The sequence below is a fragment of the Emydura macquarii genome, unplaced genomic scaffold (assembly GCF_026122565.2).
Source record: "Emydura macquarii macquarii isolate MOO-44397 ecotype Brisbane River unplaced genomic scaffold, CSIRO-AGI_Emac_v2 contig_3692, whole genome shotgun sequence".
Classification (NCBI taxonomy): domain Eukaryota; kingdom Metazoa; phylum Chordata; order Testudines; family Chelidae; genus Emydura; species Emydura macquarii.
In genome coordinates this window covers 10,654,879-10,678,466 of record NW_027133829.1, presented here as the reverse complement: position 1 = coordinate 10,678,466, position 23,588 = coordinate 10,654,879, and the positions used below count along the sequence as shown (strand labels likewise).

Below are 23,588 nucleotides of genomic sequence, written 5' to 3'. Positions count from 1 at the left end.
GGCCGCGCCAGGCCCCGCCCCCTAGAGCGCCGGGCGGGCCCGAGCAGTAAGTGGGGGGCGGATCCTCCGCCCCGGGGTCTCCTGCTCCCCCCGCGCGGGGCCGGGCCCCCCCCTTCTGCCCCGGGGTCTCCCCCCAGTGTGGGGTGCGGGGCTCCCTTCCCCCCTCCCCCTCCCAAGGGACTGTCGGGGTCTCCCCGCCCTGCTCACATCCCGGGGGGGGGTTCTGGGGAGTCGCCCCCCCAGGGCGGCCCAGGCTGAGGTGAACGCCGGGGAAGGACCCACCCGCCTGGGGGGCGGGGTGGATGGCTCTCTCTGGGGGGGGCCCTGCGTTTCCAGGGGTGCCCGGGCGGGTCTTGGGGCCCGGCTTGAGACCCGCGGAAGGGGCCGGTCCGCAGCGGGTGCTGAGCGCCTGGTCCGCAGCGGGTGCTGAGCGCCTGGCCCCCCCTTGCCGCTCTCGGGGCTGTACCCGAAGGTGGAGGCACCCAAAGGCCTGCCGTGCGCGCTGGGAGCCCCCCACCCCGGTCCCCCCCGCAGCGCCTTGTCCTGCGCCCGGGATTGCCTGGCCGGGGTGTGGCCGCCCCGCTTCTAGTCCCCCCGCCTGTACCCGTCTCCTGGCACTGGGTCTGTGTGCAGGGGCGGGTGAAATCTCTGTCCAGCCGTCCAGGGGGGTTACTTCAGGCCCGAGAACGGGGTTCCTCTGTCAAAGGGAGCGTGTCACTAACCCGCCTGGGCACAGAAACGTTTTCATGCATTTAAAAATGTCAGCGTCTCTTTGCCCCTTAAGTTACACCTTCCCCTCTAGTGTGGAGACCCACACACAGTGTGGTGGTGCCCTTGTGTTGACACTTAGCTCCTGTTACTGTTAGAGCCAGGCTGACAGTGCAAAGGTGACCCCTCTGGCTCTGGGTTTATCAGAGCTTGCCAGCCAGACCGGGGGCCGGCAGCCTCCGAACTTAGAGGAGAGATCTCTAAGCAAAACCCGGCTGCTGCAGGAATTGGACCCTCTCAGAATCAAAGTTCCAGCATGGTGCTAGAGGGCTGCTGGGATGCCGGAGGCTTCTGGCTTTCGGGTGGGACGAAAACTAAGACCCTGATCACTTGTGGTTGGTCATTAAAGATCACAGAATCATAGAAATGTAGGACTAGGAAGGGACTTTGAGAGGCCGTCTACTCCACCCCCCTGCCCTGAGGCAAGATCCCGAGTTATTTTACACAAGAGTTGGGGTGTTAACATTAGTGGTGTGGCCAAATGTGAATTCAGTTATACCTTGCTGATTTTCACCTGCAGCTGAAGCTGGATACAGGGTTCTCCTTCTTTCGCTGTCCTACACTGTTAAGTAGTGATGATCTCTGACTGTTAAACAGCTGCCACATCCCACCTCAGAGGTGGCTGCGTTTTAGTGCTGGAGGAAGCAGTTCCTCTGCCTAGCCTGGAAGTGGATATGAGGTGATTACTATATGCACTGCTGGTAGTGATGCCTGTAATTAGTTATCTAACATGTTCCACAATAAGAACCTCTTTTCAGTTACTTATGACTTTGCCAAACTGTAACCGTTGGGCTGAAATTTTCCTTTACGGGTGTCTGCCTCAGGCTGAATATTTTTGGAAAGCTTCAGTAAAAACTGTTCAGCCGTTTCTGAGAAGTTGGTTAGGGAAACACATGTTTGCCCACATTATATCATTCTAAGCAATTCTTCTCTTTATTTTCCGTTTTCAGTGAGTGGGACATTAACTGCCTGCCCAGGGAGGGGGGAACCTATAATCCATGGAGCCCAAGGGGATTGTCAAAGCCTTTCCCAAGAGGAAGAAGATGAGGGACGACTCAGAGAGGAAGGTCCCGCCAAAGGTCCTGAAAGAGGAGGGAACTGGGATCATTGAGGGTAAGTCCTGCACCCATGCCTCTCTTTTTAAGAGCTGTCATAGACTGTCGGACTTACGTCCCTGTTTATCAGCTGGAGATGTAGGGTGAGATGTTTTCTAATGTTCTATCGGTCATTCTGTGCCAAGCAGCCTGTGTCTGACATCTGGAGGGCTGTGGCCAGGCAGTTCTGTATGTCAAGCCAGGGCACCCCATGGTCTCTGTCATCCTGGGGCCGGGCACTGCCGATAGTCCCAGTGAGGCCACACAAGTTATGTAACCTGTTCGGTTTGGGAAGCTGCTTCCACGTCACTGAGTCTCTGTCCTTGTGCCTCCTCTCTGTAGAGTGGCTGAAGCCGGTCACAGCCTACGTGCTGCCAGCGGGCATCGGGCGGGCCAGGGCAGAGATCTTTCACAAGCAGATTGTTCAGAAGGGGGGTCGCGTCTCCAGCCTGCTCTCCTCGGAGGTGACACACATCATTGTGGCGGAAGACATGGACTGTGACCGGGCCTTTCGCCTCCTCAGACTGGCCAAGCTTCCCCCAGGGATCCAGCTGGTGAAGGCAGCCTGGCTGAGCTTGTGCATTAGACAACAGACGCTGCTGGACACCACTGGGTTTAGTATCTTTGTCCCAGACAGGTACGCAGCCTCCTGCAGCAGCTCCTGTCCCTGCCTGAACTGGGCTGAGACCGTGACCTTTCATCCAAAGGTCACACCCATGATGCCTCACAGCCCCCTCGCTGGTGGGGTCAATATCATTCTCATTTCACAGATGGGGAAACCGAGGCACAGAGCGCCACAGTGGCTTGTCTAAGGTGACACCGTGACTCCAGAGCACAGCTGGAAGCAGAACCCAAGAATCCTGAGTCTCACTCACCTGCTCTAACCACTAGGCACATTCCTGGTTCATGAGAGATAACAAGGGCATGTTTGTAATATAAATATTAACAATCATATGCCATTTCCCGCGTATTGCAGCTGGAAAGCAGAGAGCATGGTGGCAGCTACGCACAAGAACGCACCCGGAATGGAGTATTGGGGGGCTGCAGATGAGGACTGAGATGTATTCCCAGGGTGATATAGGAGGAGCCCAGGGCCGGAATAGCAAGGGATAGAAGTGGCAGGTCAGTGTGGTGTGAGGGAGCCAGGATATCGAGGCATAGCCAGAGCAATGAATCTACAGCTTGGGTAAGCAAAGGTAATGCTAGCTCTTTGCCCCGTATCCGAACCAGAGAAGGGGTTTCCCAGCCTTGTGTCTGGGCTGAGATGTCTTCGTGTTCCTTGCATGTGAATCTGCTCAGCTTCACCTTGGTCCCTGGCAGGTACCTGGATGAGGGAGATCTGCCGAAGGCACAACAGCAGCCCCTGGGCAGTGAGGCTGTCCAGCCTGAGCCAGGGAAGGAAGTGCTGGTGCTGAAGACTGAAGCACAGTCAAGAGCCATCTCGCCTCAGGGCACAGCCAGCTCAGCACGACAGCACGTGGAGGAGCAGAGCCTTCAGACACAGGTCAGAGTCATCCCAACACTGCATCCTTGCTCTGGTGGCTCGTAGTCGCCCAGCCAGGCTAACGAGTGTCGGTTTCTGCCCTTAGCCGCCGGGACGGCGATGGGGTTTGGGGTTTGAACCCACAGTTGTCTGTAGGTGTTGTTACTGTGTCTCTCTGGTGGATGTTAGAGGTGGGACAACACCCGATAGGTGCCTGTCGAGGCAGGACCATTCCCACCAGAACCAGTCTCAGGGTTTTGGCCAACCTAAGCCTAAATAACTCCAGTATGTTTCCCCGGCATCTCGGGGGAGACTTCCACAGCCTAAGACACCTCCCTACTTGGAAGCTTTCTCTGATACTCAGCCCATATTTCTCCCTGAACCACCCTAACCAATTCCCCACTCCCTGGGTTGCCCCATTCAAACACCCATACAGTTACACGGCTTCCCAGCACCCCATCGCTTGTACTCAGCATACACACGTCAGGTTGTTAGACTCCTTTCCTGTGAGACCGTCTCAGAGCAAGGAAGGATGATCCAGTGGTTAGAGTGCTAGCCTGGGATTCGCGACCTGGGTTCAAGTCCGTGCTCCGCCAGAGGCCTCCTGCGTGATCTTGGGCAAGTCATTTAGCCTGCGGGCCTCAGTTCCCCACAGTGGGGATAGCAGCACTGCCCTACCTCACCGGGTGTTGAGGATACATACATTCAGGATTATGAAGTGTCAGGTACTATAGTAATGGGGTCAATTAATACCTCAGAGAGGCAGCCTCTCCAGACCTTATGTTATTTTCCCCCCTGTTTTCTGAATTAGCTCTAGTTTGTTGACATCTTTTTGGTAAGATGCTGTCCAGCTAGAAACACCGCATGGTCATCCCAGAACCATCTAGAGAGTGGCCACTGCTCCTCTGTGGTGTGCCCTTGTCACTGCCCCGCATTACCATGGCCACCTGCTGGCACAAAATACTGCAGCCAGGACCTAACTTGCTGTCCTCTGGCTGCTCTCTTTCCCCTGCCTCGTCCCCTCGAAATTAGCTTGTATATTTACAGGCAGAACCTCCTGCGCCTGTGTTTCCAATCTCTCTAGGCCCCTTTCAGAGCATTCCCCTCTCTGTGCTGATATTTGCATCACTTGCTAATATAGTAGTTATCACTGTTAATGAACTGCACTCTTAGGGGCAACTTGAATAGACTTTGGGGTTCCTTTACAGGCCTCCTGCTTGGTAAGGATTTTTATTATAGGACACTCGGCAGCATCTGCTGTGGTTAAGATTTGGTTGCAGACCTGTAGCTGTATGAAAAAGTTACCTTCTGGGATTCAGTTTCCCATGCCCGGTCTGTGCCGGAAAGCTGTCTTTTTAAGCATTTGAGCCAAATTTCTTGAGCCATCTTTAGGATTAGGTGAGGAAAAAAACACTTTAAAGAAAGTTCTAACCCCTCTTTTAAGACCCAAGTATAACAGGAAAGGCTGAAGCTGGAATCAGCCCTCGTTTAGCCCGAGGCTCTTTTCTAGGTTTGGAAAAAATGGTTTTGGTTTAACAAGAGGATGAGCATTTGAAAATCACGTACTGACTAAGGCTACAAGTGTGTGCTTGAGGGGGTGTGTGCTGTGCGTTCATGTGTGACTAGTTCAGTTTGCAGAAGTTGCTTTAAAGAGCTTACAAGCCTTGTTGACAACTTGCACAGCTCCAGGTTTCGTTCACGTTTTCCTAGGAAATTAAAGGCAAAAAATTGTTAGTGAAATATTGGGGTTGTGCAGTGTAAATGACAAAAAAAAGCCAGGGAGTGGGGAAGTGTAATGTTCCAACAGCCATGTAAACTCTACAACGCTGCATGGCGTGAAATAGCCAGGAAGTGCAGCACGGCTGGTGGATGCTTTCTGAACGCTCACATTTACATTGCCTGACTTTTCAGCTGCCGGCCAGAATGTTTCATTAACAGTTTTTAATATCCGCCATGGACATCCTGTGCGGTACCGCTGCCCTCCACTGGCTGGAGTGTCAGCTCGGGTTAGGTTACAGTGTCCCCCTGTAGCACAGTGATACGCAGACCTCAGTGGCTTAGGAGCCAAATTAGCGATCAACATCACCCAAAACAGCCACGGTAGCGTGAATTCATTGTTTCATTTCCTGTAGTACTCTGTGGTCGTATTTAAACCGTGTGACGGGGAAATATTTTGTGTGTGTGTGTGTGTGTGTTCTCACAGCAAAATGACTGACCAAGTGTTCTTATTTTGTCAACTGTCATTAGTTAATAACATGTTAACCAATCAGGGGGCTTTTACTAGCTTAGAAGGGTTAATAATTAAATCACACAGTGTTTCAATATCATGTGTAGCAAAGAGTCACAGGAGACACATTAGAGCCCCTGGTGGCTCGCGAACCTCCGTCTGAGTATCGCTGCCCTCATGGCAGCAGCCTATCAAGCATAAAGGCCGTTCAGTTGCTACTAGTTAAACTATTATCTCACACAGTGGTAACACCTGGCATCCGAGTCACCTCCAAAGCCTTTTACGCTCCATGGATATGCAGCCGCTTCTTTCCCCGAGGTGTGGACTAGATGTGATTGGGGGAGTGTGTGCGCAGCCCTGGATCACTAGAGAAATGTGTTGTGTATGGCTTCTGCCTCTCCCCACTACTGTAACAGGACTCCGACTGCACGCACTGGAGATGAGTTGACTGCAGGGAATGCTGGCGCCGGTGCCAAGGAAAGATGAAATAAGGCCTGTCTCAAATGGCTACTTTTCTCTTTCTCCCTAAAGAGGGTCTCTGATGAGGAAGGGAGCGAAGGGGAAGAGACCAGCGTCACCCAGGGGGATCTGGAAGCACTGATTTCAGGACGTTGCCCTGACACCTCACTGGGGCTTTCCGGTGGCAGCTGTACCGCAGAGCCGCCTGCTGCTGCTGGCAAGTGGGTTTGTGCTCAGTCCTCTGACAGCAAGAAGGAGAATCACAACCAGCACATCACCGAGAAGCTGGAAGTTCTGGGGAAGGCCTACACCATCCAAGGAGACAGGTGGAGGGCCCTGGGCTACTCCAAAGCCATCAGTGCACTCAAGAGCTACCACAAAGCAGTCACCTCCTATCAGGTAACCAGAGACCCGCTAACCTGTGAGCAGGGTGAAATTGTCAGGAGAGCGGGGAATAGGGCCCAGGTGTCCTAACTCTCCGTCCTGAGCCTTAATCACAAGCTGCCTAGTCCTCTCTCCAGCCATGCAGCCCCCGGGCGTTGGCCCCTGCCGTGGGAGGATGTGGGCATGAGCTGCTCAGCCAGTCTGAGTACGATTCGTTGAGCAGGGGTGGTATTTTCAGCTCTTCAAGACAATACCCAGAGAAATGGAGCCTTGAGCTCTGGACTTATTTCCTTCCCGCAGTGCAGCCTCGTTCGCTGAGCAGCAGCGTAGGGGCCTTTTGCCTCCCGCCGACGCCTCAGCTGCTGGCCATCGTCGGAGCAGGATACGCGTCTGACCTGCTGAGGCGATTTTGTGGCTGCTGGCGTGTCCGATCAGTGTTACACGGTCACGCTGCGTCCCACGATGTGGCAATTTGTCCCCCCTCCCTTAAACTGGCCTATTGGCGAGGGACGTGCACAGCCCATGCCCTGCTGCTCTTGTGCTGTCTGTCCCTCCCTGCTCGAGTGCTAACCTGGCTCAGCGGTGGGAACCAGCCCCCGGGCTTTCCCTTCTCTGAGCCCTGGGGCAGCTCAGTAGCCTGCCCGTTAGCCAGCGGCTCCTTTGTGTTTGCCTTTAGGAAGCCTGTAAGATTCCTGGGATCGGGAAGCGGATGGCGGAGAAGATCCTGGAGATCTTGGAGAGTGGACACCTGCGTAAGCTGGACCACATCAGCGAGAGTGTGCCGGTGCTGGAGGTCTTCTCCAACATCTGGGGAGCGGGAGCCAAGACAGCCCAGATGTGGTACCAGCAGGTCATTGTCTCCCCCCTTCCGGCCCGGCTCCTGTCCGTGCTCTCAGACACCGTGAGCAGAGAAGGCCGGTCGGGCCATAGCAGAGGCTCCCGCCTGCTATTTCTCTCCCCCTTGTGTTCCGCTGGCATCATTTGACCTGCCCGCCGTGTTTCAGCACCGCTGCTCAAACTTTTCACGCTTCATCCTACGGCTTTGCAGTCGGAGGATTTCCCTCTGTGCTCTGTCAGCCCAAGATTGCTCCTCGCAATCCCCTGAGCTTGCGGCTGCTGTTTAAATCCTGTCCACACCTGCAGTGAGTGCAGAAGGCAGCAGCCTGCGTGCGAAGCGGGATGTCTGCCTGCGAGCGCATGACGTCAGGCTCTGAACTGTGCTGGCTGCCTGGGCATTTCCAGCAGCTTCGCTTTGACCTGTAAAGCCTTAAATGGCTCGAGGCTTGTGTGTATGAGACCCCCTCTCCCTGTGCCGTACTGCCACAGCTGAGTTCACAGGAGCCCCCATTATAAAAGTGGGGGCTGATGGCTGGACATTCTCTGGGAAGGGCCCATGGCCTTGGAGTTCACCCCTTCACCCTGGTTTGCCAGAGTTCATATTTGTCGCTTTTAGGGCATGTAGCGAAGCCCATGTGTGGGGGTAGCTGTTTAGGGGCGGGGTGGGGGTCAGGTTTTAGGGGAGAGCTGTGCGGAGCCATCAGTTCTGTGGCTTGGCTGTTGGTGTATTCTGGGCTGCCTTGTGAATGTTTCGTCAGCGGTATCTAGATCCTGGGCGCTGTCACCTGAGTTGTGACACACCCAAGGACCACGCAGCTTCCAGCTGGTTTCCCCGGCTCCTGCTGGGGGTTTCAGGGGAGCGAAGTCCCTGCAGTGATCCCACTGTCTGAATGTCTCCACGTGCAGGGCTTCCGCACCCTGGATGATATCCGCACCAAGGCGTCTCTGACCAGCCAGCAGGCCATTGGGTTGAAGCATTATGAAGACTTCCTGGAGCGCATGCCACGAGAGGAGGCTGCAGAAATAGAAGAGACTGTAAGTAGCCTGGCCCCGGGGCCTTAATTGGGAATCACAGCTGAGACCTGGAACCCATAGGTTCCCACGCGCTTGGGCCTGCAGAGCTGGGCTCTCTCAGGTGGTTCCTAGCCCATCCCCAAGCAGAGCTGGGCAAAAGTGCAAAGGCAGCAATGAAAAAGGGGCCTGGGCTAATTTTGAGTTTTAGAGAAGTTCATTTCCTGTGTCTGGCTCAGGCTCTGAGGAGCTGCCAAGGGCAGATTGTTTACCGAGTGCTTCGTCAGGGCCTTCCATCGGTGGGTCTCGAAGCTCCTGGCTGCCACGTCCTCTCTCCTCCCCCCGGAGCAGATGCAGACACTGAGGCACAGAGCAGCTCAGTGACATGCCCACGGTCGCCCAGTGAGTCTGTGGTAGAGCTTGAAACTGAGCCTGGGTTTCCGACTCCCGGGTCTGTGCTTTAGGAGAGACGCCCCTTCCCGTGTGGCTAAGCTTTTTTGATTTGCAGCAGGTCTGGGTTCTGCCCAGGTCTAAGCACAGTGCAGCAACAGCTGCCAGTCTGGTTTTCCAGGGCAGTGGGAGCTGGCAACATTCCCTGCCATGGCGGTGGAGGCTGCAGCGACCCCGGGTTCTGGTTTTGTTGTGTAAGAGGATCTCTGTGGTTGAAATCCCTGGCGCTGGTAATCCAGGATGGCAGGAAGGGTGCGAGCGAGAGAAATGGACCTTTGCCAGCAGAGCGGGGCGGAGGTGGTGTGCAGATCAGATCTGTCCCTGGCGCTCACCCCCTCTGTAATTTACGAAGGTGGCTGTATCCAGCTGCAGCTCCACATTACCCTCCAGGGCTGGCAGTCATCTGCAGCTCCTGTTCTCTGTCTCCGATCTCCTGCCGAACCAGCTGCTGTCACCCAGGTCCCCCGTGAGCCACCCCACGCTTTGTCCCAACTCCCTTGGCGCTTCTTCTGCTGAGGATTCTGGGAGTGCCGCCTGGGGGGCAGCAGTTGCTGGTCATCAAGCTGGGGTCATAATAATTGGATGAAAAATCCCTGTATGAGGGAATTGGGCTGTATTCCTCCCCCCTGCCCAGAGGAACGCTACTCTGCATCCGGGCCTTACCTCGCCCTGGCCACCTGGAGGCTGGCTCAGCCCAGGGGCAGGCCTGGCACCAGGCGTGTGAAGCCACCCTGAATCCCCGTTCTGCCCCCGCACAAGCAGAGAGCTGGGGAAGGACTCGCTCTTCCATTGCTCCCCCCGCACTCTGATCACCATGGAAGCAGCGGCCAGTGCGACGCTGTCACTCGGCCACGGGGCCTGGCCACGAAGAATTGGCCCCCCACGGGCGCTGCCATTCCCGCTGCGGGATTAGAGCTGTTTCAGGAGCGGGCTGCCTCTTTCCCAAGCCTGCCAGGGTGTAGCATCGGCCCTTAGGGAGGAGGGGTGGGGCTGTTGTTGGTTTGAGGGGATTACGCATCCCCCCCCACCTGGGGTCTGGGCCCCAGGAGAGAGACAGGAGAATGACAGGATTAGCCACTGTCTATGCTGCCTCTCACACCAAGATCTGAGGCGCTTTCAGACTCCAGCGTGGGGCTTGTAGTTCTCTAGAAATCTTCATTTAAGGCCAGAAGGGGAGCAGGGGAGGGGTCGATCTGCATGAGAAAAGCTGGTGGCTTCTCCAAGCACCTCTGGGGCAAAGGTTAATGGGTTTCTCTCTTCCTAATGAAGGATGATCCCAGAGACTGACAAGGGACAGCTGAGATTGACACCCCCGTTGGAGTCTCAGATTGCTCTCCCTGCCCCCGCCTTTGTGTCCTGAACAGGCTGGGCTGGTCTCTTAGCCGGGCAGAGGGAACGGCTGGGGTTTGGATGATCTGTGGCTGTCCGCGTGATTGGCACAATCATACCGTAATAACCTTCCTCACTGCTCGAGCATTTCATGAATTGAGCCATCCGAATTGTCTGGCTAGCGCCGGCCAAGCAGAATCACTGCTGGGCTCCACCCCAGAGGTGGCTATATCTCAGTGCACGGATGAAGCAATCCCCACTGCCGGGCTCCGTAAGGCCCTCTGGATTCCTTTGGGATGAGAGGCCCTCTGGCTACCCACGCGTTGCTGCGAATAAGCAGCACTTCGTTGGCAAACGGTCTAACATCGTTCGATTTCTAGTTTTTGCTGCGCATGAGACCGGTTCTCCTTGAGCCCTGCTGCTCCCCTAATTATCTGCGAGTTTAAGGGGTCCCCACCACCTGCACCCTCCCTGTGCTTCCCCCGCTCTCTGGGCGTTCTCTCTCGTTGTCTGCTGCTGCTAAGATCCCCAACTAGCTCTGATCCATCGCAGGCCCCCTCAAAGGGCTCGGTGACACAAACCGACTCACTAAGGCGGCCGTGTGACCGCAGGCCATGTGTCCTCTGCCGTTTTTGGGTACATCTATATGGCCGCAGGGAGGTGGACAGACCCACTAGCTTGGCTCGAGCTCGTGCACTAGAAATAGTGGGGCTGCTGCAGCCCAGCGGCTTGTGCTGGCCTGAGTACATACTCGGGGGGCATGTGGGTTTGTGCCACCGCCCAGGCTACGCTGCTACTTTTAGCGTGCTGGCTGGAGCAGAGCTAGCGTGTGCGCTGGGAAGCATGCTGCAGCGGTCGATGGCCCCTAAATCGGCTGGCGTGGAGGCAGGTGGTCGCTGAAGAGTAGAGCGTCTGTGTAGGCAGAGCCGGGCTGAACGTTAGGCTCTGGTGCCTTTTACAGGGTAGGCGCAGGGCTTTGGCCAGCAGGTGATGCTGTGTGTCCGGGGGAGCCATGGAGACTGGGCTCAGGTGCGGATTTAGGACCAGGGCCTTAGCGGGTGAGTGCTGGTCCCTGGGTCCTCATCCCTCGTGTGTGTCTCTTCCCCCAGGTCAGAGAAGCAGCCCAGGCCCTGAACCCCGGGCTGGTGTGCGTGGCGTGCGGCTCGTACCGCCGGGGGAAGGCCACCTGCGGAGACGTGGATGTCCTGGTCAGCCACCCTGACGGGCAGTCTCACCGCGGCGTCTTCGGCAAACTGCTCGGCAGCCTGCGGCGCAGCGGTACATGGGTGCCCACGGCCGGGCTGCTGGCTGGCCCTTTCTGAGCCGGGAGCCAGGGAGCGCATAGGTCGTTTCGGGAGGAGAGGGCGTCAGTGTGGTTTGCAGAGCGGTCCCGCTGCACCCTGAGGCTGTGCGCTGGCTCCCTCTTTAGGGGCGGGCCCGGTGCAGTGGATTATGGGGTACTGAGGCAGGAGGTGGGGAAGAGGGTGGGAGTCACAGCACGGCCCCTCCCCACCCGTACCTATGCTTCCTCTCACTCTGCTGCTCTTGCAGGTTTCCTCACCGACGATCTGGTGAGCCAAGAAGACAACGGCCACCAGAAGAAGTACCTGGGCGTGTGCCGGCTGCCCGGGCCGGGCCGGCGCCACCGGCGCCTCGACATCATCGTGGTGCCCTACGGCGAGTTCGCCTGCGCCCTCCTCTACTTCACCGGCTCGGCCTACTTCAACCGCTCCATGCGAGCCCTGGCCAGGACCAAGGGCATGAGCCTGTCGGAGCACGCGCTCTGCGCCGCCGTGGTGCGCGCCCCCGGCGGCCGCAAGGTGGGGCCTGGCCACGTCCTGCCCACCCCCACCGAGAAGGATGTCTTCACGCGGCTGGGCCTGCCCTACAGGGAGCCCCCTGAGCGGGACTGGTGATCCAGCTGGGTTCTGTCCCTGGCTCAACCCCTTCCCTCCAGGATGTTGCTGCTTCATGGGCCATGGGGGAGCCTGCCAGCTGCCTGCTGAGTCCTGCAGGCCGCAGCACCCTCCTTATCTCGTATTGTGTGGCTGCTCCAGGCTCAGTCTGAGGTCCCCGTTCAGGAGCGGCTGCTGTTGCTGCTTATGGCACGTTGTGACTGTCCAGCCAGGCCTGGGAGTTGTTTTTGCACCGCTGTGGAATGTAGATCACTGAGGGGCGCATGCGACGGCCTCTCTGATCCTAGGAGCTAAATATTTACAGAGCCGTAGCTCTGTACAGACGCACAACTTTGTAACGAACGCCCTGGAGAACCTGCTCTCCAATCCTGTGAATGGCGCTGGCGCCTCTCCCGGGAGCTGCTAGTTCCTGCCCCTCGGGGCAGGTGCTGCGATCTGAGCCCAGACAGGGAACGCGGGGGAGGCAGGAGCTTTTCCGAGCTGCCAGGTGGATTCTGTTCTGCGTTTCCCTGAGGGTGGGGTTCGGTGTCATGCACGTACAGCCAGCAAGTGAAGGAGAGCTCACAGAGTGGGCACGCCTTGCCTTCCTCAGGGGTGCTGGATCGCTTGTTTCCGACCCCTGGGTTTTCTCAAGCAGGTGTCCAGTTTCCAATGCTTCGCTCCGATGATGGTTTGTGAACCACAGGCCGACCTCTCATGGGCAGCACCCGGAGAGTAGGTGTGGACAGGAAAGCTGCGAAGTGACAATGCTGCTCTGCAGGCGCTGGGGCACGAAAGGCGCCTCTCACGCCTAGCTTCCAGCTGGGCTCTTGGGTACAGCTGCCGTCCCCTTCCCGGCCAGGTGGGAGTTTGCTCCCACCTGCAGTGGGCTTGATGCTGGGACTGTCAGGATTATACCCAGGAGGATTGATAGGTGCCAGTCGTGCTCTGCTCATTGAAGATCCAGGACGCGGCTGGAAGTGGAAATAAATACAGTCGTCGGTCCCAAGGCCAGAGGGAACTGCTATGATCATCTAGTCTGACCTGCTGTGTAACTTCCCCAGCACCTGCCCAGAGCAGATCTCGGAGAAAACAGCCCGTCTTGATTTACGGATGGTCAGGAACGGAGACGCCGCCACGACCCTTGATCAATTGGTCCAGCGCTCTGGGGATCCCCGGAATGGAAGTACAATAAAACCTGCCTGCTCCCTGCTACTTCGCTGGTGTTAGTAAGTTCATTCTGTTCTGTTCCGGCTAGGTTCCGAAGCCGCCCTCCTCGCTGTAACAGCTGAGCGCCTCCAGCTGGCTTTGGGCGCCTGTGGTTTCTAGGGGCTGACGTGGAGGCAGAGCTGCGGTTGGGAGCCCTTTCAGGTACATAACCCAGAGAATCAGCCCTCTCCTGCTCCTTAGTCAGCAGCCCCGCTTCCCAGCCCCGCTCACTTGTTTCTCCTCTCGCTGCTTGCCCGTGTTCTGACGGTGAAAGGTGATGGGCGTGAGGCAATGGCACTGGGGTCCGAACCCTGTCACCTCTCGGTCACTGACTCCAACCCGCCCAGGGTCGCCAGAGCCTTTCCGGGGCCGGGACAGAGCAGTTGCTCGGTGGCCTCGTTCCGTCCGAGTTCACGGTGGCCCCGTGGCCGTGGTTTGGGGCGGTCTGAGCAGAGGCATGGCACGCAGCAGAGAGGGAGGCGGTGCCAAATGCCCTATCGCGTTGTGGGCCAGGCCCCTCCGTCCTGAAATCGACGGCAACACAAGCGGGAGGCCTGTGAGGGCAGGTGGAACCGTGGAGTCAGTCTGGCTTGGCTGACTGACGGGGACGGGGACAGGAGAGCGTCTGCGTTTCAAAGGTCCAAGCGGCCAGGATGCAGAGGGGCCATTGAGGGGCTGTATGGGGATGTAACCAGGGGCAGGCGGCAGAGTGAAGGGGAAACAGGCTAGCCAGCGAGATCTGCTGGGCTGTGGAATCACCACCCCAAGAGAGAGGGACTGGGAACCCCAGCACTGGGGGTACGTGAAACTAGATGGGACTGAACAAGGCAGCGCAGATCCTGGCCCCCTCTCTGCTCGCTCTGTCCCGTCTCTGGCAGCACCTCCCAACGGGCGCAGCTGGGCCAAGCGTTGCCTGTGGGAGCAGAAGTTCCCAAGCTGCCACCTGCCCTGGCTCTGGATTTTGCGCCCTAGAGGCAGCCAGCCATGGGCTGGGGATGTGAGATGGGGTTGAGGGGCGGGCACATTCTCTCCCTTTGTCAGTCACTCTACAGAGGGGGCCAGAGCCACAATTCACACCCAGGTGCCAACCAGGGGCTGCAGCTCATCAAAGATCCAGGCCTGGTAGTTACAAGGGCTTTTACGAGCGGCTGACAAAAGGCCGAGCTGCCCAGGTGTGTGGCTGAGCGGGGCTGGGCTTGATGGAGCCACTTCTCCCACCCCCAGAAAGCGCGCAGCGTCCCCAAGACGCCTCACCCCCCCGCTGCCCCCAGTCCAGCCCCTTTGTCATGGATTCTGTCCCGGGAGGGGCAGCCGGGTGCCCCTGCAGCTCCAGCCGGTGAGAACATTCGCACCACGGGGTCGCATGTCCTTGCCGAAGTCGTTAGCCTCGGTCGTAATGTCCTCGGGTGCAGGGGCCGTCCCCTCCCCTGCCCCCCAGCTGGCAGCTCCCCCACCCGCGGGGTTAGACATTAACTGGCAGGGAAAGAAAGCTTTGGTGTGTGCGAGGGCACCCCCGGGGACAGCCGCAAGGAAAAGCCAGTGGAGGGGTGTCAATCGGGACAGTTGGGCCCCGAGACTTGCCTGGCCAAAGATGGGCCCGATCCACAGAGGCGCTGAGGGCCTGGCCCGGCCGGTGCCTTCTCCTGGGTGGCAGGCGCTCCACACCTCTGCAGCTCGGGCCAGGGGTCCAGTGGCACTGGCCCCCGCCTTCTCCCCTCCCGCAAATGAGCAGCGCCAGGCTACGTCTACAGGCCGAGCAGGGCTGTGATCCCCGCGCACAGAGGCACACTGTGCTTGCTTGCACCGAGCTCGCACCAGCGGGGCCGCGGGAGCCCGGGTTGCAGCCGTTCAAACGCGGCTGACCTGTGTCGTTACGCGGCTCCGCTGCTCTTCGGGCCTGCGCTGCTTGATGAGCATACGCACACGCCAGCTGGGAACCGCTCCCCAGCGTCTCGTGTAGACGTAGCCGCCGAAACGCCCCAGCAGCTCCCGGTGTTAGTGGTGGATGCCCCCCCGCCCCGTGTCTGTAATTGGAGGGTGGGCAGGAGGTCTGGGGAATCGGCGTCTTTCCCTGCCTCGATGGGCCCATCCCTGCAGAACCGGCCCAGGGCAGGGTGCCTGGTCTCCACCCGCAGCTGCGACTGCCCCACTCTGTGGCTTGGGGGCTCCCCACGTGGGACCTGGGCGCTGTCCTGCTGGGGCTGGCTGCTCCATTCCCACCTGGCCCCTGGATTAGCAACACCAAGCCCCAGGGCCCCCTTAGAAGCCAAGCTGTCTTTGGGGGGGCCTGGAGGAGTACCGGCTTGGAGCGGTACCGGCTAGGCCTGGTTGCCCGTTCTGGGTGGAATGGATTTGCTCTGCCCCTCGGGACGGGTGGAGGAGGGGCAAAGCTGTCTCAGCTCCCTGGGCTGCAAATCACCCTGCCGAGCGCCCCTCCGTAGCCCGCTGGGTCGGCCCTGCTGTGGGGGAAGTGCCAGCCGCTCTCCCTACCGTGAGGCAGGGTCCCGGGCGAGGTAGTGGCACAGCAATCGGGACGCACGGGGAACCTGAGCTCGGTGCCCGGGGCTGGGCTAGCAGGGGGTTGCGGGTCGGGAGTGAGGGGCACCGGCAGAGCTGCTCCGTTCACGCTCGCCCGTGTTCGTTCTCACGCCCACCGGCTCCTGCCATTCTCCTGGGGTTTGAGCGGCTGCTGAGGGGGGAGCGGGGAGCAGGAAGCCGGGACGGCGCTCGCTTGAGAGTGAGTGAGCTGCACAGCTACGCTCTCTTCTCGTGGCTGGTGAGAGCGGCCCAGGCCCCCCTAGCCCGGCCCAGGGACCTGCCGGACCTACGGGAGGACAGATCCGAGTCCCCGCAGCTCCCGGGGCCGGGGAGGGTGGGGCTGAGATACAGTCCGGAAAGGAGCTGGCTCAGGGGGAGTCGGGCGGGCGGGTGGGGGGGGGGTTCTGCTGCCAATGAGGGAGCCCCCGGTGGCAGGGTCCCCCAGGCCAGGAGGGTGCCCTGGCCCGCTCAGCCAGGTGCTCTTCCCTTGGGCTTTGTAGGGTTTCAAACCTCCCAGACATTCCCACCACCCCAGGTTGTTCTCGGCTCCAATGAATGTGCCCCGGGCAGGCAGGAGGCCCTGGAGCTGGCTCGAGGGGGCCGTACACCCAGCGTACCGACCGCAGCAGCGTTGTCGCTCTGCTCCGCTCCTTTCTCCCCGAGCGGCAGGATCTGATCCAAGCCGCTGAGCCTGGCTCTCTGTCCGAGACTGGGATTGGGGCGTTGGCTCGTGGCAGGACCATCTCCCTTCCCTGCGGGGGAAGCTCGGGGAAGCTAACCTCCTGGTTGTTGGGCACGGAGCACCAGGGCAGCCAGGGCTACGCGCCCAGCGGTTCGGGCCACTCCATCCGGTGCTGGCAGTAGCGCCCCATCCGGGTTTGCTGTAGCTATGTGACCCTCACTAATCAGCCTGTCCCTCCCAGGGCCAATCTCACATCTCCTTGTCAGCTCCCCTCTTCACCCTCTGGCCGGCGGGGCTGACAGAGGGAGGATCTCAGCCCATCCAGCCCCCGGGACCAGAATGCTCAGGCCACGTCACCTGAGCTCCCTTTAGCACCCGGGACCCTCTGGGGGCAGAGGCCACACCTGCTAGAGAGGCAGAGCCCGTGGCGTCGCGGCCTTTCTGCCACCCCCCTGGCAGCGCTTGTTCCACGGCAACGTTCGGTGCAGAAACCGGCGTGCGTTTCCTACTGTGCTGCGCTGTCCGTCCGTCCATCTGTCCGTAGAGCTGTCTGTCTAGGCGTCGGTAAAGACCCCCTCGCTTGGCTCTCTGGGCTGCTGCCGCGGGAGGACGAGCTCAAAGCCCAGCCGCGTCACTGCTTCGTGGAGGTTCGCGGAGAGGCGACCGCTGCCCCGCTCTTCCAGTGCGGCTCCGAGGGCAGGTCTGCGCCAGAAGCGCCGCAGCAGCACGGAAGACGGGAAGCTCGGTGCCGACGGGCGAGCGCTCTGCTGGTCGCGTCATTGCTACACCGCCACGAGAGGCGGACGCGGACCTGGCGCCGGTGGGGACAGCGCTTAGGTCGCTGTAGCTTGCATCGCTTGGGGTGTGTGTGTCTTTCTCACACCCCAGAGCGGCGTACGTTAGATCGACTTAAGCGGTAGCGTCAACCTGCCAGGAGATCGAGGCTGGGCTGTACAAAGTGGCTCTGGCCCAGAGATCTGGATCCAACCCCTGCCTTACCCCAAGCGCCGAGGGGTCTGGCTCCCCCTTTCTCACCCTGCCAGACAATGCCCCTGCATTTTGGGGTGTTCTGAATCCGCCTGAGTTTCGGTGGATGGTGCCGATCCCTGGTGGAAAGGAGTTTTCTGGGCTGGGGCCGTGTGAGGGGCCAGAAGAGGGGGTTCCTTTGGGGATCCCTGCTGGAATCAGGATCCTGGGTGGGCAGCAGACGCGATGCTCATGGTGCTGTGGGTTTGGTGCTGGAAACCGCCAGAGCCCAGCTCCAAGACTCTTGGAAGATTGGGCCAAAAGAAATCTGATGAAGTTCAACAAGGACAAGTGCAGAGTCCTGCACTTAGAACAGAAGAATCCCATACACAGCTACAGGCTGGGGACCGATGAGCTAGGCAGCAGTTCTGCAGAAAAGGACCTGGGGGTTGCAGTGGATAAGAAGCTGGATGTGAGTCAGCAGTGTGCCCTGGTTGTCAAGAAGGCTAATGGCATATTGGGCTGCATTAGTAGGAGCATTGCCAGCAGATCGCGGGAAGTGATTATTCCCCTCTATTCGGCATTGGTGAAGCCACATGTGGAGTATTGTGTCCAGTTTAGGGCCCCCCACTACAGGAAGAACATGGACAAATTGGAGAGAGTCCACGTAGGGCAACAAAAATGATGAGGGGGCTGGAGCACAAGACTTATGAGGAGAGGCTGAGGGAACTAGGCTTGTTTAGTCTGCAGAAGAGAAGAATGAGGGGGGATTTGATAGCAGCCTTTAACTACCTGAAAGGGGGTTCCAGGGAGGATGGAGCTAGGCTGTTCTCAGTGGTGGCAGGTGACAGAACAAGGAGCAATGGTCTCAAGTTGCAGTGGGGGAGGTCTAGGTTGGACATTAGGAAAGGTTTTTCCCTAGGAGGGTGGTGAAGCCCTGGAATGGGTTACATAGGGAGGTGCCGGAATCTCCATCCTTAGAGGTTTTCAAAGCCCTGGCTGGGATGGTTTAGTCGGGGTTGGTCCTGCTGTGAGCAGGGGTTGGACTAGCTAGATACCTCCTGGGGTCCCTTCCAATCCTGCTCTTCTATGAGGCTGAGATTCTTTGCCAGCCCCAGGGGGGGCACTAATGGGAGGCGAGCGTCCGAAGGAGCTATTGGCAAACTGCTTTTGTCTGCCTAAAGCTGCCCACCCAGCCGCCTCGGGCCAGGCCTGGGCCCTTAGCCAGCCGTGGGCCCTGCCGGCCGGTTCTGGGAGCCCAGCCAGGGCAGCTGGCAAAGCCCAACGCCTGGAGGTGGCTGCGCATGCGCAGGGGAGGGAGCCGCTTTCACTTTCCATCTGACTGGGGCTGCTTCTGGTTGGAGTTGGTTGGCACCGATGTCCTGCAGCTGCTTAGATCCCCTGGGACAGGTGGCTTCCCCGGCGCGGAGTTGGGGGCGGCGGGGAGGATGCTGGACAGGCCGCTGCAGGGCGGGGTGCGTGGGGCGGCGTCCGGCCAGGGCTGCTTGTCTAAGGTCTGGCGGGGGCACACTTCCTTTTTCTCTCGCCGGCGCTCTGGTTCATTTCCCCGGCAGAGCAGAGAGGAAGGAAGCAGGGCGGCTGACGCAGAGCTGGTGCACTCAGGGCCGGGGCACGGCACGTAGGCCTGAGCCGAGGATCTCGGGCAGAAGTAAAGGGGCCTGGCCGGGGGCGGGGGGGTCCCATGCAGGCCCTTGGCCAAGGCCAGCTGGGTGGCGATGCGGCAGAGGAGGCCCCGGATCTGTATGGCTGGATCCGGCACCAGAGTTTGGCAGCAGGGGGTGGGGTGGTTGGCTCTGGGACGGTGCGCTTGAGTTGGAAAACAGCCCAGTGCTGTCCCTAGGTGCAGGGAGGATGTGGGAATAAGCCAGCCAAAGCACTGTGCCACCACCATTGGCTGGAGCCAGAGCCGCTCTGCTGCGTGTCATTAGCCCTATACTGCCAACAGCTGGTGGGGATTCTCTTTGGGCTCAGGGCCTGAGCAGGAGGGGATTGGAGTTCTGTACTCAGGGGCCTCTGATCGGTAGCCTGGGGTGCTGGGAGGGGGGGGGTCACAGCATGGATGGGGTGTCCGAGGCTGACACTCAGCGACCCTTGATAACTGTGCAGGGGCGGGGGGGGCAGTGGGGCTCTGGTGCAGACCGTCTGGGGTGTGGGGTTCAGCTCGGGGAGGTGCCCACGGGTTCGGGAGCTTCTCTGAACACTTGGATCTGAGGATAGGCCTGTAGGGGGGAGGAATCTTGGGCACATCCCATCAGGCTGGAACCAGAGCCTTGGACAAGGCCCATCTAGGCCTCCTGGAAAAGGGGCCTGAGCCGGGGAGTGGCGGGGCATGGGCAGGGCACTGCTGCCAGGAAACTCACAGCGGGTGGCTGGCTCTGGCTTGGAGCCTGATCTGAGGGGTGGGATGGAGTCCCTGCTCAGTCTGGGCCATGGGGGCTGCCAGGCCAAGAGCCCCCTGTGCTGGCTGAGGGAGGGCACAGGGTGCAGAGAACCCGCCCGTCAGGAGCCGCCCCTCCCAACGGTCCCCTTTCTCCGCAGACGGCCCCTGGCGCGGAGCCCAGGGCGTGAGCGAGCCGTGGGGCGGATCCCGGGCGCCAGCGAAGCCGAGGAGACGGGGAGAATCCAGTGAGTTCCTGAGCCGGGCAAAACTGCAAGGGCAGGTAACGGAGACTCAGCCCCCTGGAGGGGTCGGACGCTGCTACTGGTGGCGGGGACGCTTGGGGGTGGAGGGGCGGCAGTGGGGGGGCACCGCGGAAGCTCACGGCTGGGGTGGGGGGAACGCCGTAGTGCGGAAGCTCGCAGCTGTGGGGCGCCGTGGCCGGGGTGGAGGTGGGGCGCTGCGGCAGGGGGGCACCGCGGCGCGGAAGCTCTCTGCGGTGGGGCATTAGAGCGGGGCGGAGGGAGCCAGCAAGGACCCCCCCCCCCCCCATTCCCCGCCTGGCCCCTTGCACTCCCAGCCCTGGCCCGGCTCCCCGGCTTGTGCCATCGGTGTGAGCACGGTGCCCTCTGGTGGCCACTCGGCCAGCTCAGTGCCCCACACGCGTGTGCAAGTGATTCAGGGCCTGTCCTGCATGTCCAAGCCCTGATTTAAAGCCCCCGGGGCTAATGGCTCGTTACACTGGAGCCCCGGGGATTGATTGCCTCCCAGCTCACTGCCTGTCACCCGCTCTCCAGCCCCATTCAGCCTCGGGGGCAGCCGGAGTGGTAGCAGCACGCTCTGTGGGTTGCCGGAGGGGGGCCCTGTTGGGCCGGGGAGATCCCTAGCGGTGATGTGGGTCGGACCCAGCCCCGTTCCCAGGGGACAGGCATCCACCTAGCAACAGCCCCAGGCCTGGCAGCTGCAAGAGGGGGCTGAGGACCGAACGGGGCTGGTGGGGGTGGCAGCCCAGCCGGCCCCATTCACACGCGGGCAGCGGGAGCCCCTGGGATGTGGCTGAGAGTCCCCAGCGTCCCCAGGCCTGGATCCTGGGGATTTCCCTGTCTCTCCTCAGCCCCAGGCTGGGAGAAGTCGTATCTGCTCCGGGGACGGGGTCCGTGAAACGAGCCAGGCCCTGGTTCCCGGGGGGCTGGAGGCGAGTCGGGGCCCAGCGTGTGGCCGGCCCCCGAGCCCTGCACCCCCTCACCGCTGTCGTCCGTGTCCCCTCTCAGGGCCGGAGCCATTCCCGCCGGGGAGCCGTCATCTGAGGGGGGGTCCCCATGGAGCGCACCCGGTCCCCCATCACCACGGAGACCGACATCGACCTCACCGCCGCGCTGCTGCCTTCGGGGGGGACGCGGAGCCACCACCACGCCGTCAAGACGGCCGTCAGCGAGACGGGGCCGCCGCCAGCCCCGGGCCGCCTGGCCCTCTCTTCTCCCGCCGGCTGCCAGCTCTGGAACGCGCCCTACCCCACGCGGCCCTCGGGGAGCTGCCCGGGAAAGGGCTTTGGCCAGTCCACCCAGCCCTTCAGCTTCGGGACCAGAGCTGCGCCCCCGCACCACGAGCCCCGCCTGACGCTGCGCCATGGCGAGCTGCCCGCGGCTGCGTCCTGGCTGGGGGGCGACAGGGGCCTCAAGAGCCTGGATCTAGAGCGCTGGTGGGGCCCAGAGACCGGGCCAGGGCTGGACAAGGGGTCGGATCCCCCCTCGGCCTTCCAGAAGCCCCCCATCTGGGACAGCTGCACCCCCTGGGCTGAGGCGTGGCTCTGCCCCGTCAAGCCGGGCCGGGATGCGTCTCCGCCAGAGGTTGGCTGCAGGCTCCGGGCGGAGCAGGGCTGTGCAGGCGTCAGCCCCCCGGGGGGCAGCCGGGGTGAGAGCGCGGGTCGGAGGGGGGACCCCGTGGCAGCCGAGACGGCAGCCGAGCCGCGGCGGGATAGCGGCTGGGCTCTGAGCGAGGCCCCGGAGCAGCCGGCGACCGGCCAAGAAGGGGCGCAGGACGTCCCCCTCCCAGTGGGCGCTGTGCAACTCCAGAACTCAGCCCCGGCCGTGGTGGGCAGCAGACAGTCCCGGCGCGCCCCCTCTGAGCCAGACCCACGGGGAGAGGAGCTGCCGCCTGGCAGGACAGAGGAGGAGGGAGAAGCGAGACGGCCCCAGGTCACTGAGCCGGGGAGACGGTCTGGGGCCAGAAGCTCTGCTGGCCCAGACTGCGAGAGCGGCGAGGCCGTCCCCCCAGAGCCGGCCAGCCACGCCCGGAGCGCCGGGAGCCAGGAGCCGGCGGGGGCGAGCTCTCCCACCAAGACGTCCGTGGAGGACGCCTACGGGAGGCTCACCAAGGCGTGCGGCCTGTCCCTGCTGGAGGAGCTGAGAAGGACGTTCCTGGACGCCGACGGTGGCTGCTTCTCCCTGCTGGATTCGGGCCTGGTCTTGGGGCGAGCGGAGGAGCATGCGGCGCTGCGGCTGGCCCTCCTGCGCATGGTGAGTGCCGGCGGCTCGCACGGCGGCTGCTCCTCTTGGCTGGCAGCCTCTCCCCCGCGTGCCCCCGGGTCGGCTGCTGCCCTGCGTCCCTGAGCCCGCCCGTAACGGCGACCCCCCCCTGCAGGGGTTCTCGGCCAGGGGGTCGCCTGCTGCTCTGGGGGGCAGGGTCTTGGCTAGACGGGAGGGGGTCCCTGGTCTGCAAAAGGGTTGTGAACCCCGAGGATTACAGGAGTGCCCCCCATGTGCTAGGTGCTGTACAGAGAGATCAGGAAGGACAATCCTTGACCCAAAGAGCTCATCGGTTTGCAGCCTCCCCCTGCTATCCCAGCCCTAGGGTCCTCCCACCTCTGCCCCTCAATCCAGACCCACGGCCACACAGCAACCCCCCCCCCCCCCATCAGTGCCCCCCAGCCCAACCCACAGCTCCCTGCTATTCTACTCCGACACTGTTTTTAAAGGCAGCTCTGTGCTGATTTCTCTGCTGGACCCAAACGGGCTAGACAGCGCCCGCCACTCGATACCTGCCCTGCTGGGTTCATTCCCTCTGGTGCTGGCCGCTGTCGGGTACTGGGCTAGGTGGAATTGGTCAGAGCTCGTATGGCAGCTCCTCTGTTCTGACCCTCTGCGTTTTCCCGTCTGACGTGAACCCGCCTTTGCACCTACTGCTCTGGCTGTGGCTGGGCCAGGGCTGGGGAGCCCACCTCCGAGACGCGCCCTCAGCCTGTGCTGCAACTTCTGCTGATAGGAGGCGTCCACTTGCACGCTCGCACTCCCAGGGAGGGAGCGGAACAACTAGCGTCCTTCGTCCTTCTGCTGACGGTTTCTCAGTCCAGACGTGGGGAGTTTCCAGTTGGATGATCCACCCGGAGCCTCCGCTTCCCACTGGTCCATGCCCCTCTCTCTCTCTCTCAGTCACCGGGCTCACGACACAGCTGCTCAGCTGCTCCCTGCTCCAAGTGAGATTAATGGTACCCGTGTTAGCCAGACCCCAGCTGTGTGTGTCAGTGCCAGGTGAGAGATGGGGACCCGAGCATAAGCTGGTCTGCCAGAGTCACACCTGTTACCCACGGTCAGGCAAAATCCCCACAATGCACCTGGTTAATTGTACTTAATTCCTTCCTGACCCTTGTGCCCTGAAGCCTGTTCTCTCCATGAGATTCCTATACCCGCAGGCAGCTTGACGCAAAGCCCTCCCTGGAGGGTCCCAGCACCTTGTAGACTCTGGTGTCTCCTTTCACCCCAAGCGCCCTGTCAGGCATTTGACTTGGCAGCGCATGGTATTTTGACTAAAAAACTAGCCCCGTGCAAAATGCGCATGGCCCATGTTAAATGGATGAACAGC

The 23,588-nt window shown here is 60.7% G+C and overlaps 1 protein-coding gene across 4 annotated transcripts; it reads left to right on the top strand.

Annotated features, from left to right (window-relative positions):
• The first annotated feature begins 7 nt into the window (after window positions 1–7).
• Window positions 8–19,971, top strand: POLL (DNA polymerase lambda). 4 transcript variants are annotated; one of them, XM_067536978.1, is made up of 10 exons: window positions 8–46; window positions 1,719–1,881; window positions 2,205–2,499; window positions 3,183–3,366; window positions 6,104–6,430; window positions 7,092–7,265; window positions 8,159–8,287; window positions 11,152–11,320; window positions 11,594–11,862; window positions 19,892–19,971. In XM_067536978.1, the coding sequence occupies exons 2-10, from the start codon at window positions 1,767–1,769 to the stop codon at window positions 19,919–19,921; spliced, it is 1,692 nt and encodes a 563-aa protein (XP_067393079.1). In that variant the 5' UTR covers window positions 8–46; window positions 1,719–1,766; the 3' UTR covers window positions 19,922–19,971. The 4 variants fall into 4 exon arrangements, with proteins under 4 accessions (XP_067393079.1, XP_067393077.1, XP_067393078.1 ...); XM_067536976.1 differs by lacking the exon at window positions 19,892–19,971 and having other exon boundaries at window positions 11,594–13,144; XM_067536977.1 differs by lacking the exons at window positions 8–46; window positions 19,892–19,971 and adding an exon at window positions 227–259 and having other exon boundaries at window positions 11,594–13,144.
• The last annotated feature ends 3,617 nt before the right edge of the window (window positions 19,972–23,588 follow it).

Excerpts from the sequence above, each read along its gene's own strand:
- POLL (XM_067536976.1), top strand. The coding sequence starts at position 1,767 with ATGGAGCCCAAGGGGATTGTCAAAGCCTTTCCCAAGAGGAAGAAGATG. Across the intron at positions 6,431-7,091 it reads AAGCAGTCACCTCCTATCAG|GAAGCCTGTAAGATTCCTGG; the intron begins GTAACCAGAGAC and ends GTTTGCCTTTAG. Across the intron at positions 8,288-11,151 it reads CTGCAGAAATAGAAGAGACT|GTCAGAGAAGCAGCCCAGGC; the intron begins GTAAGTAGCCTG and ends CTCTTCCCCCAG.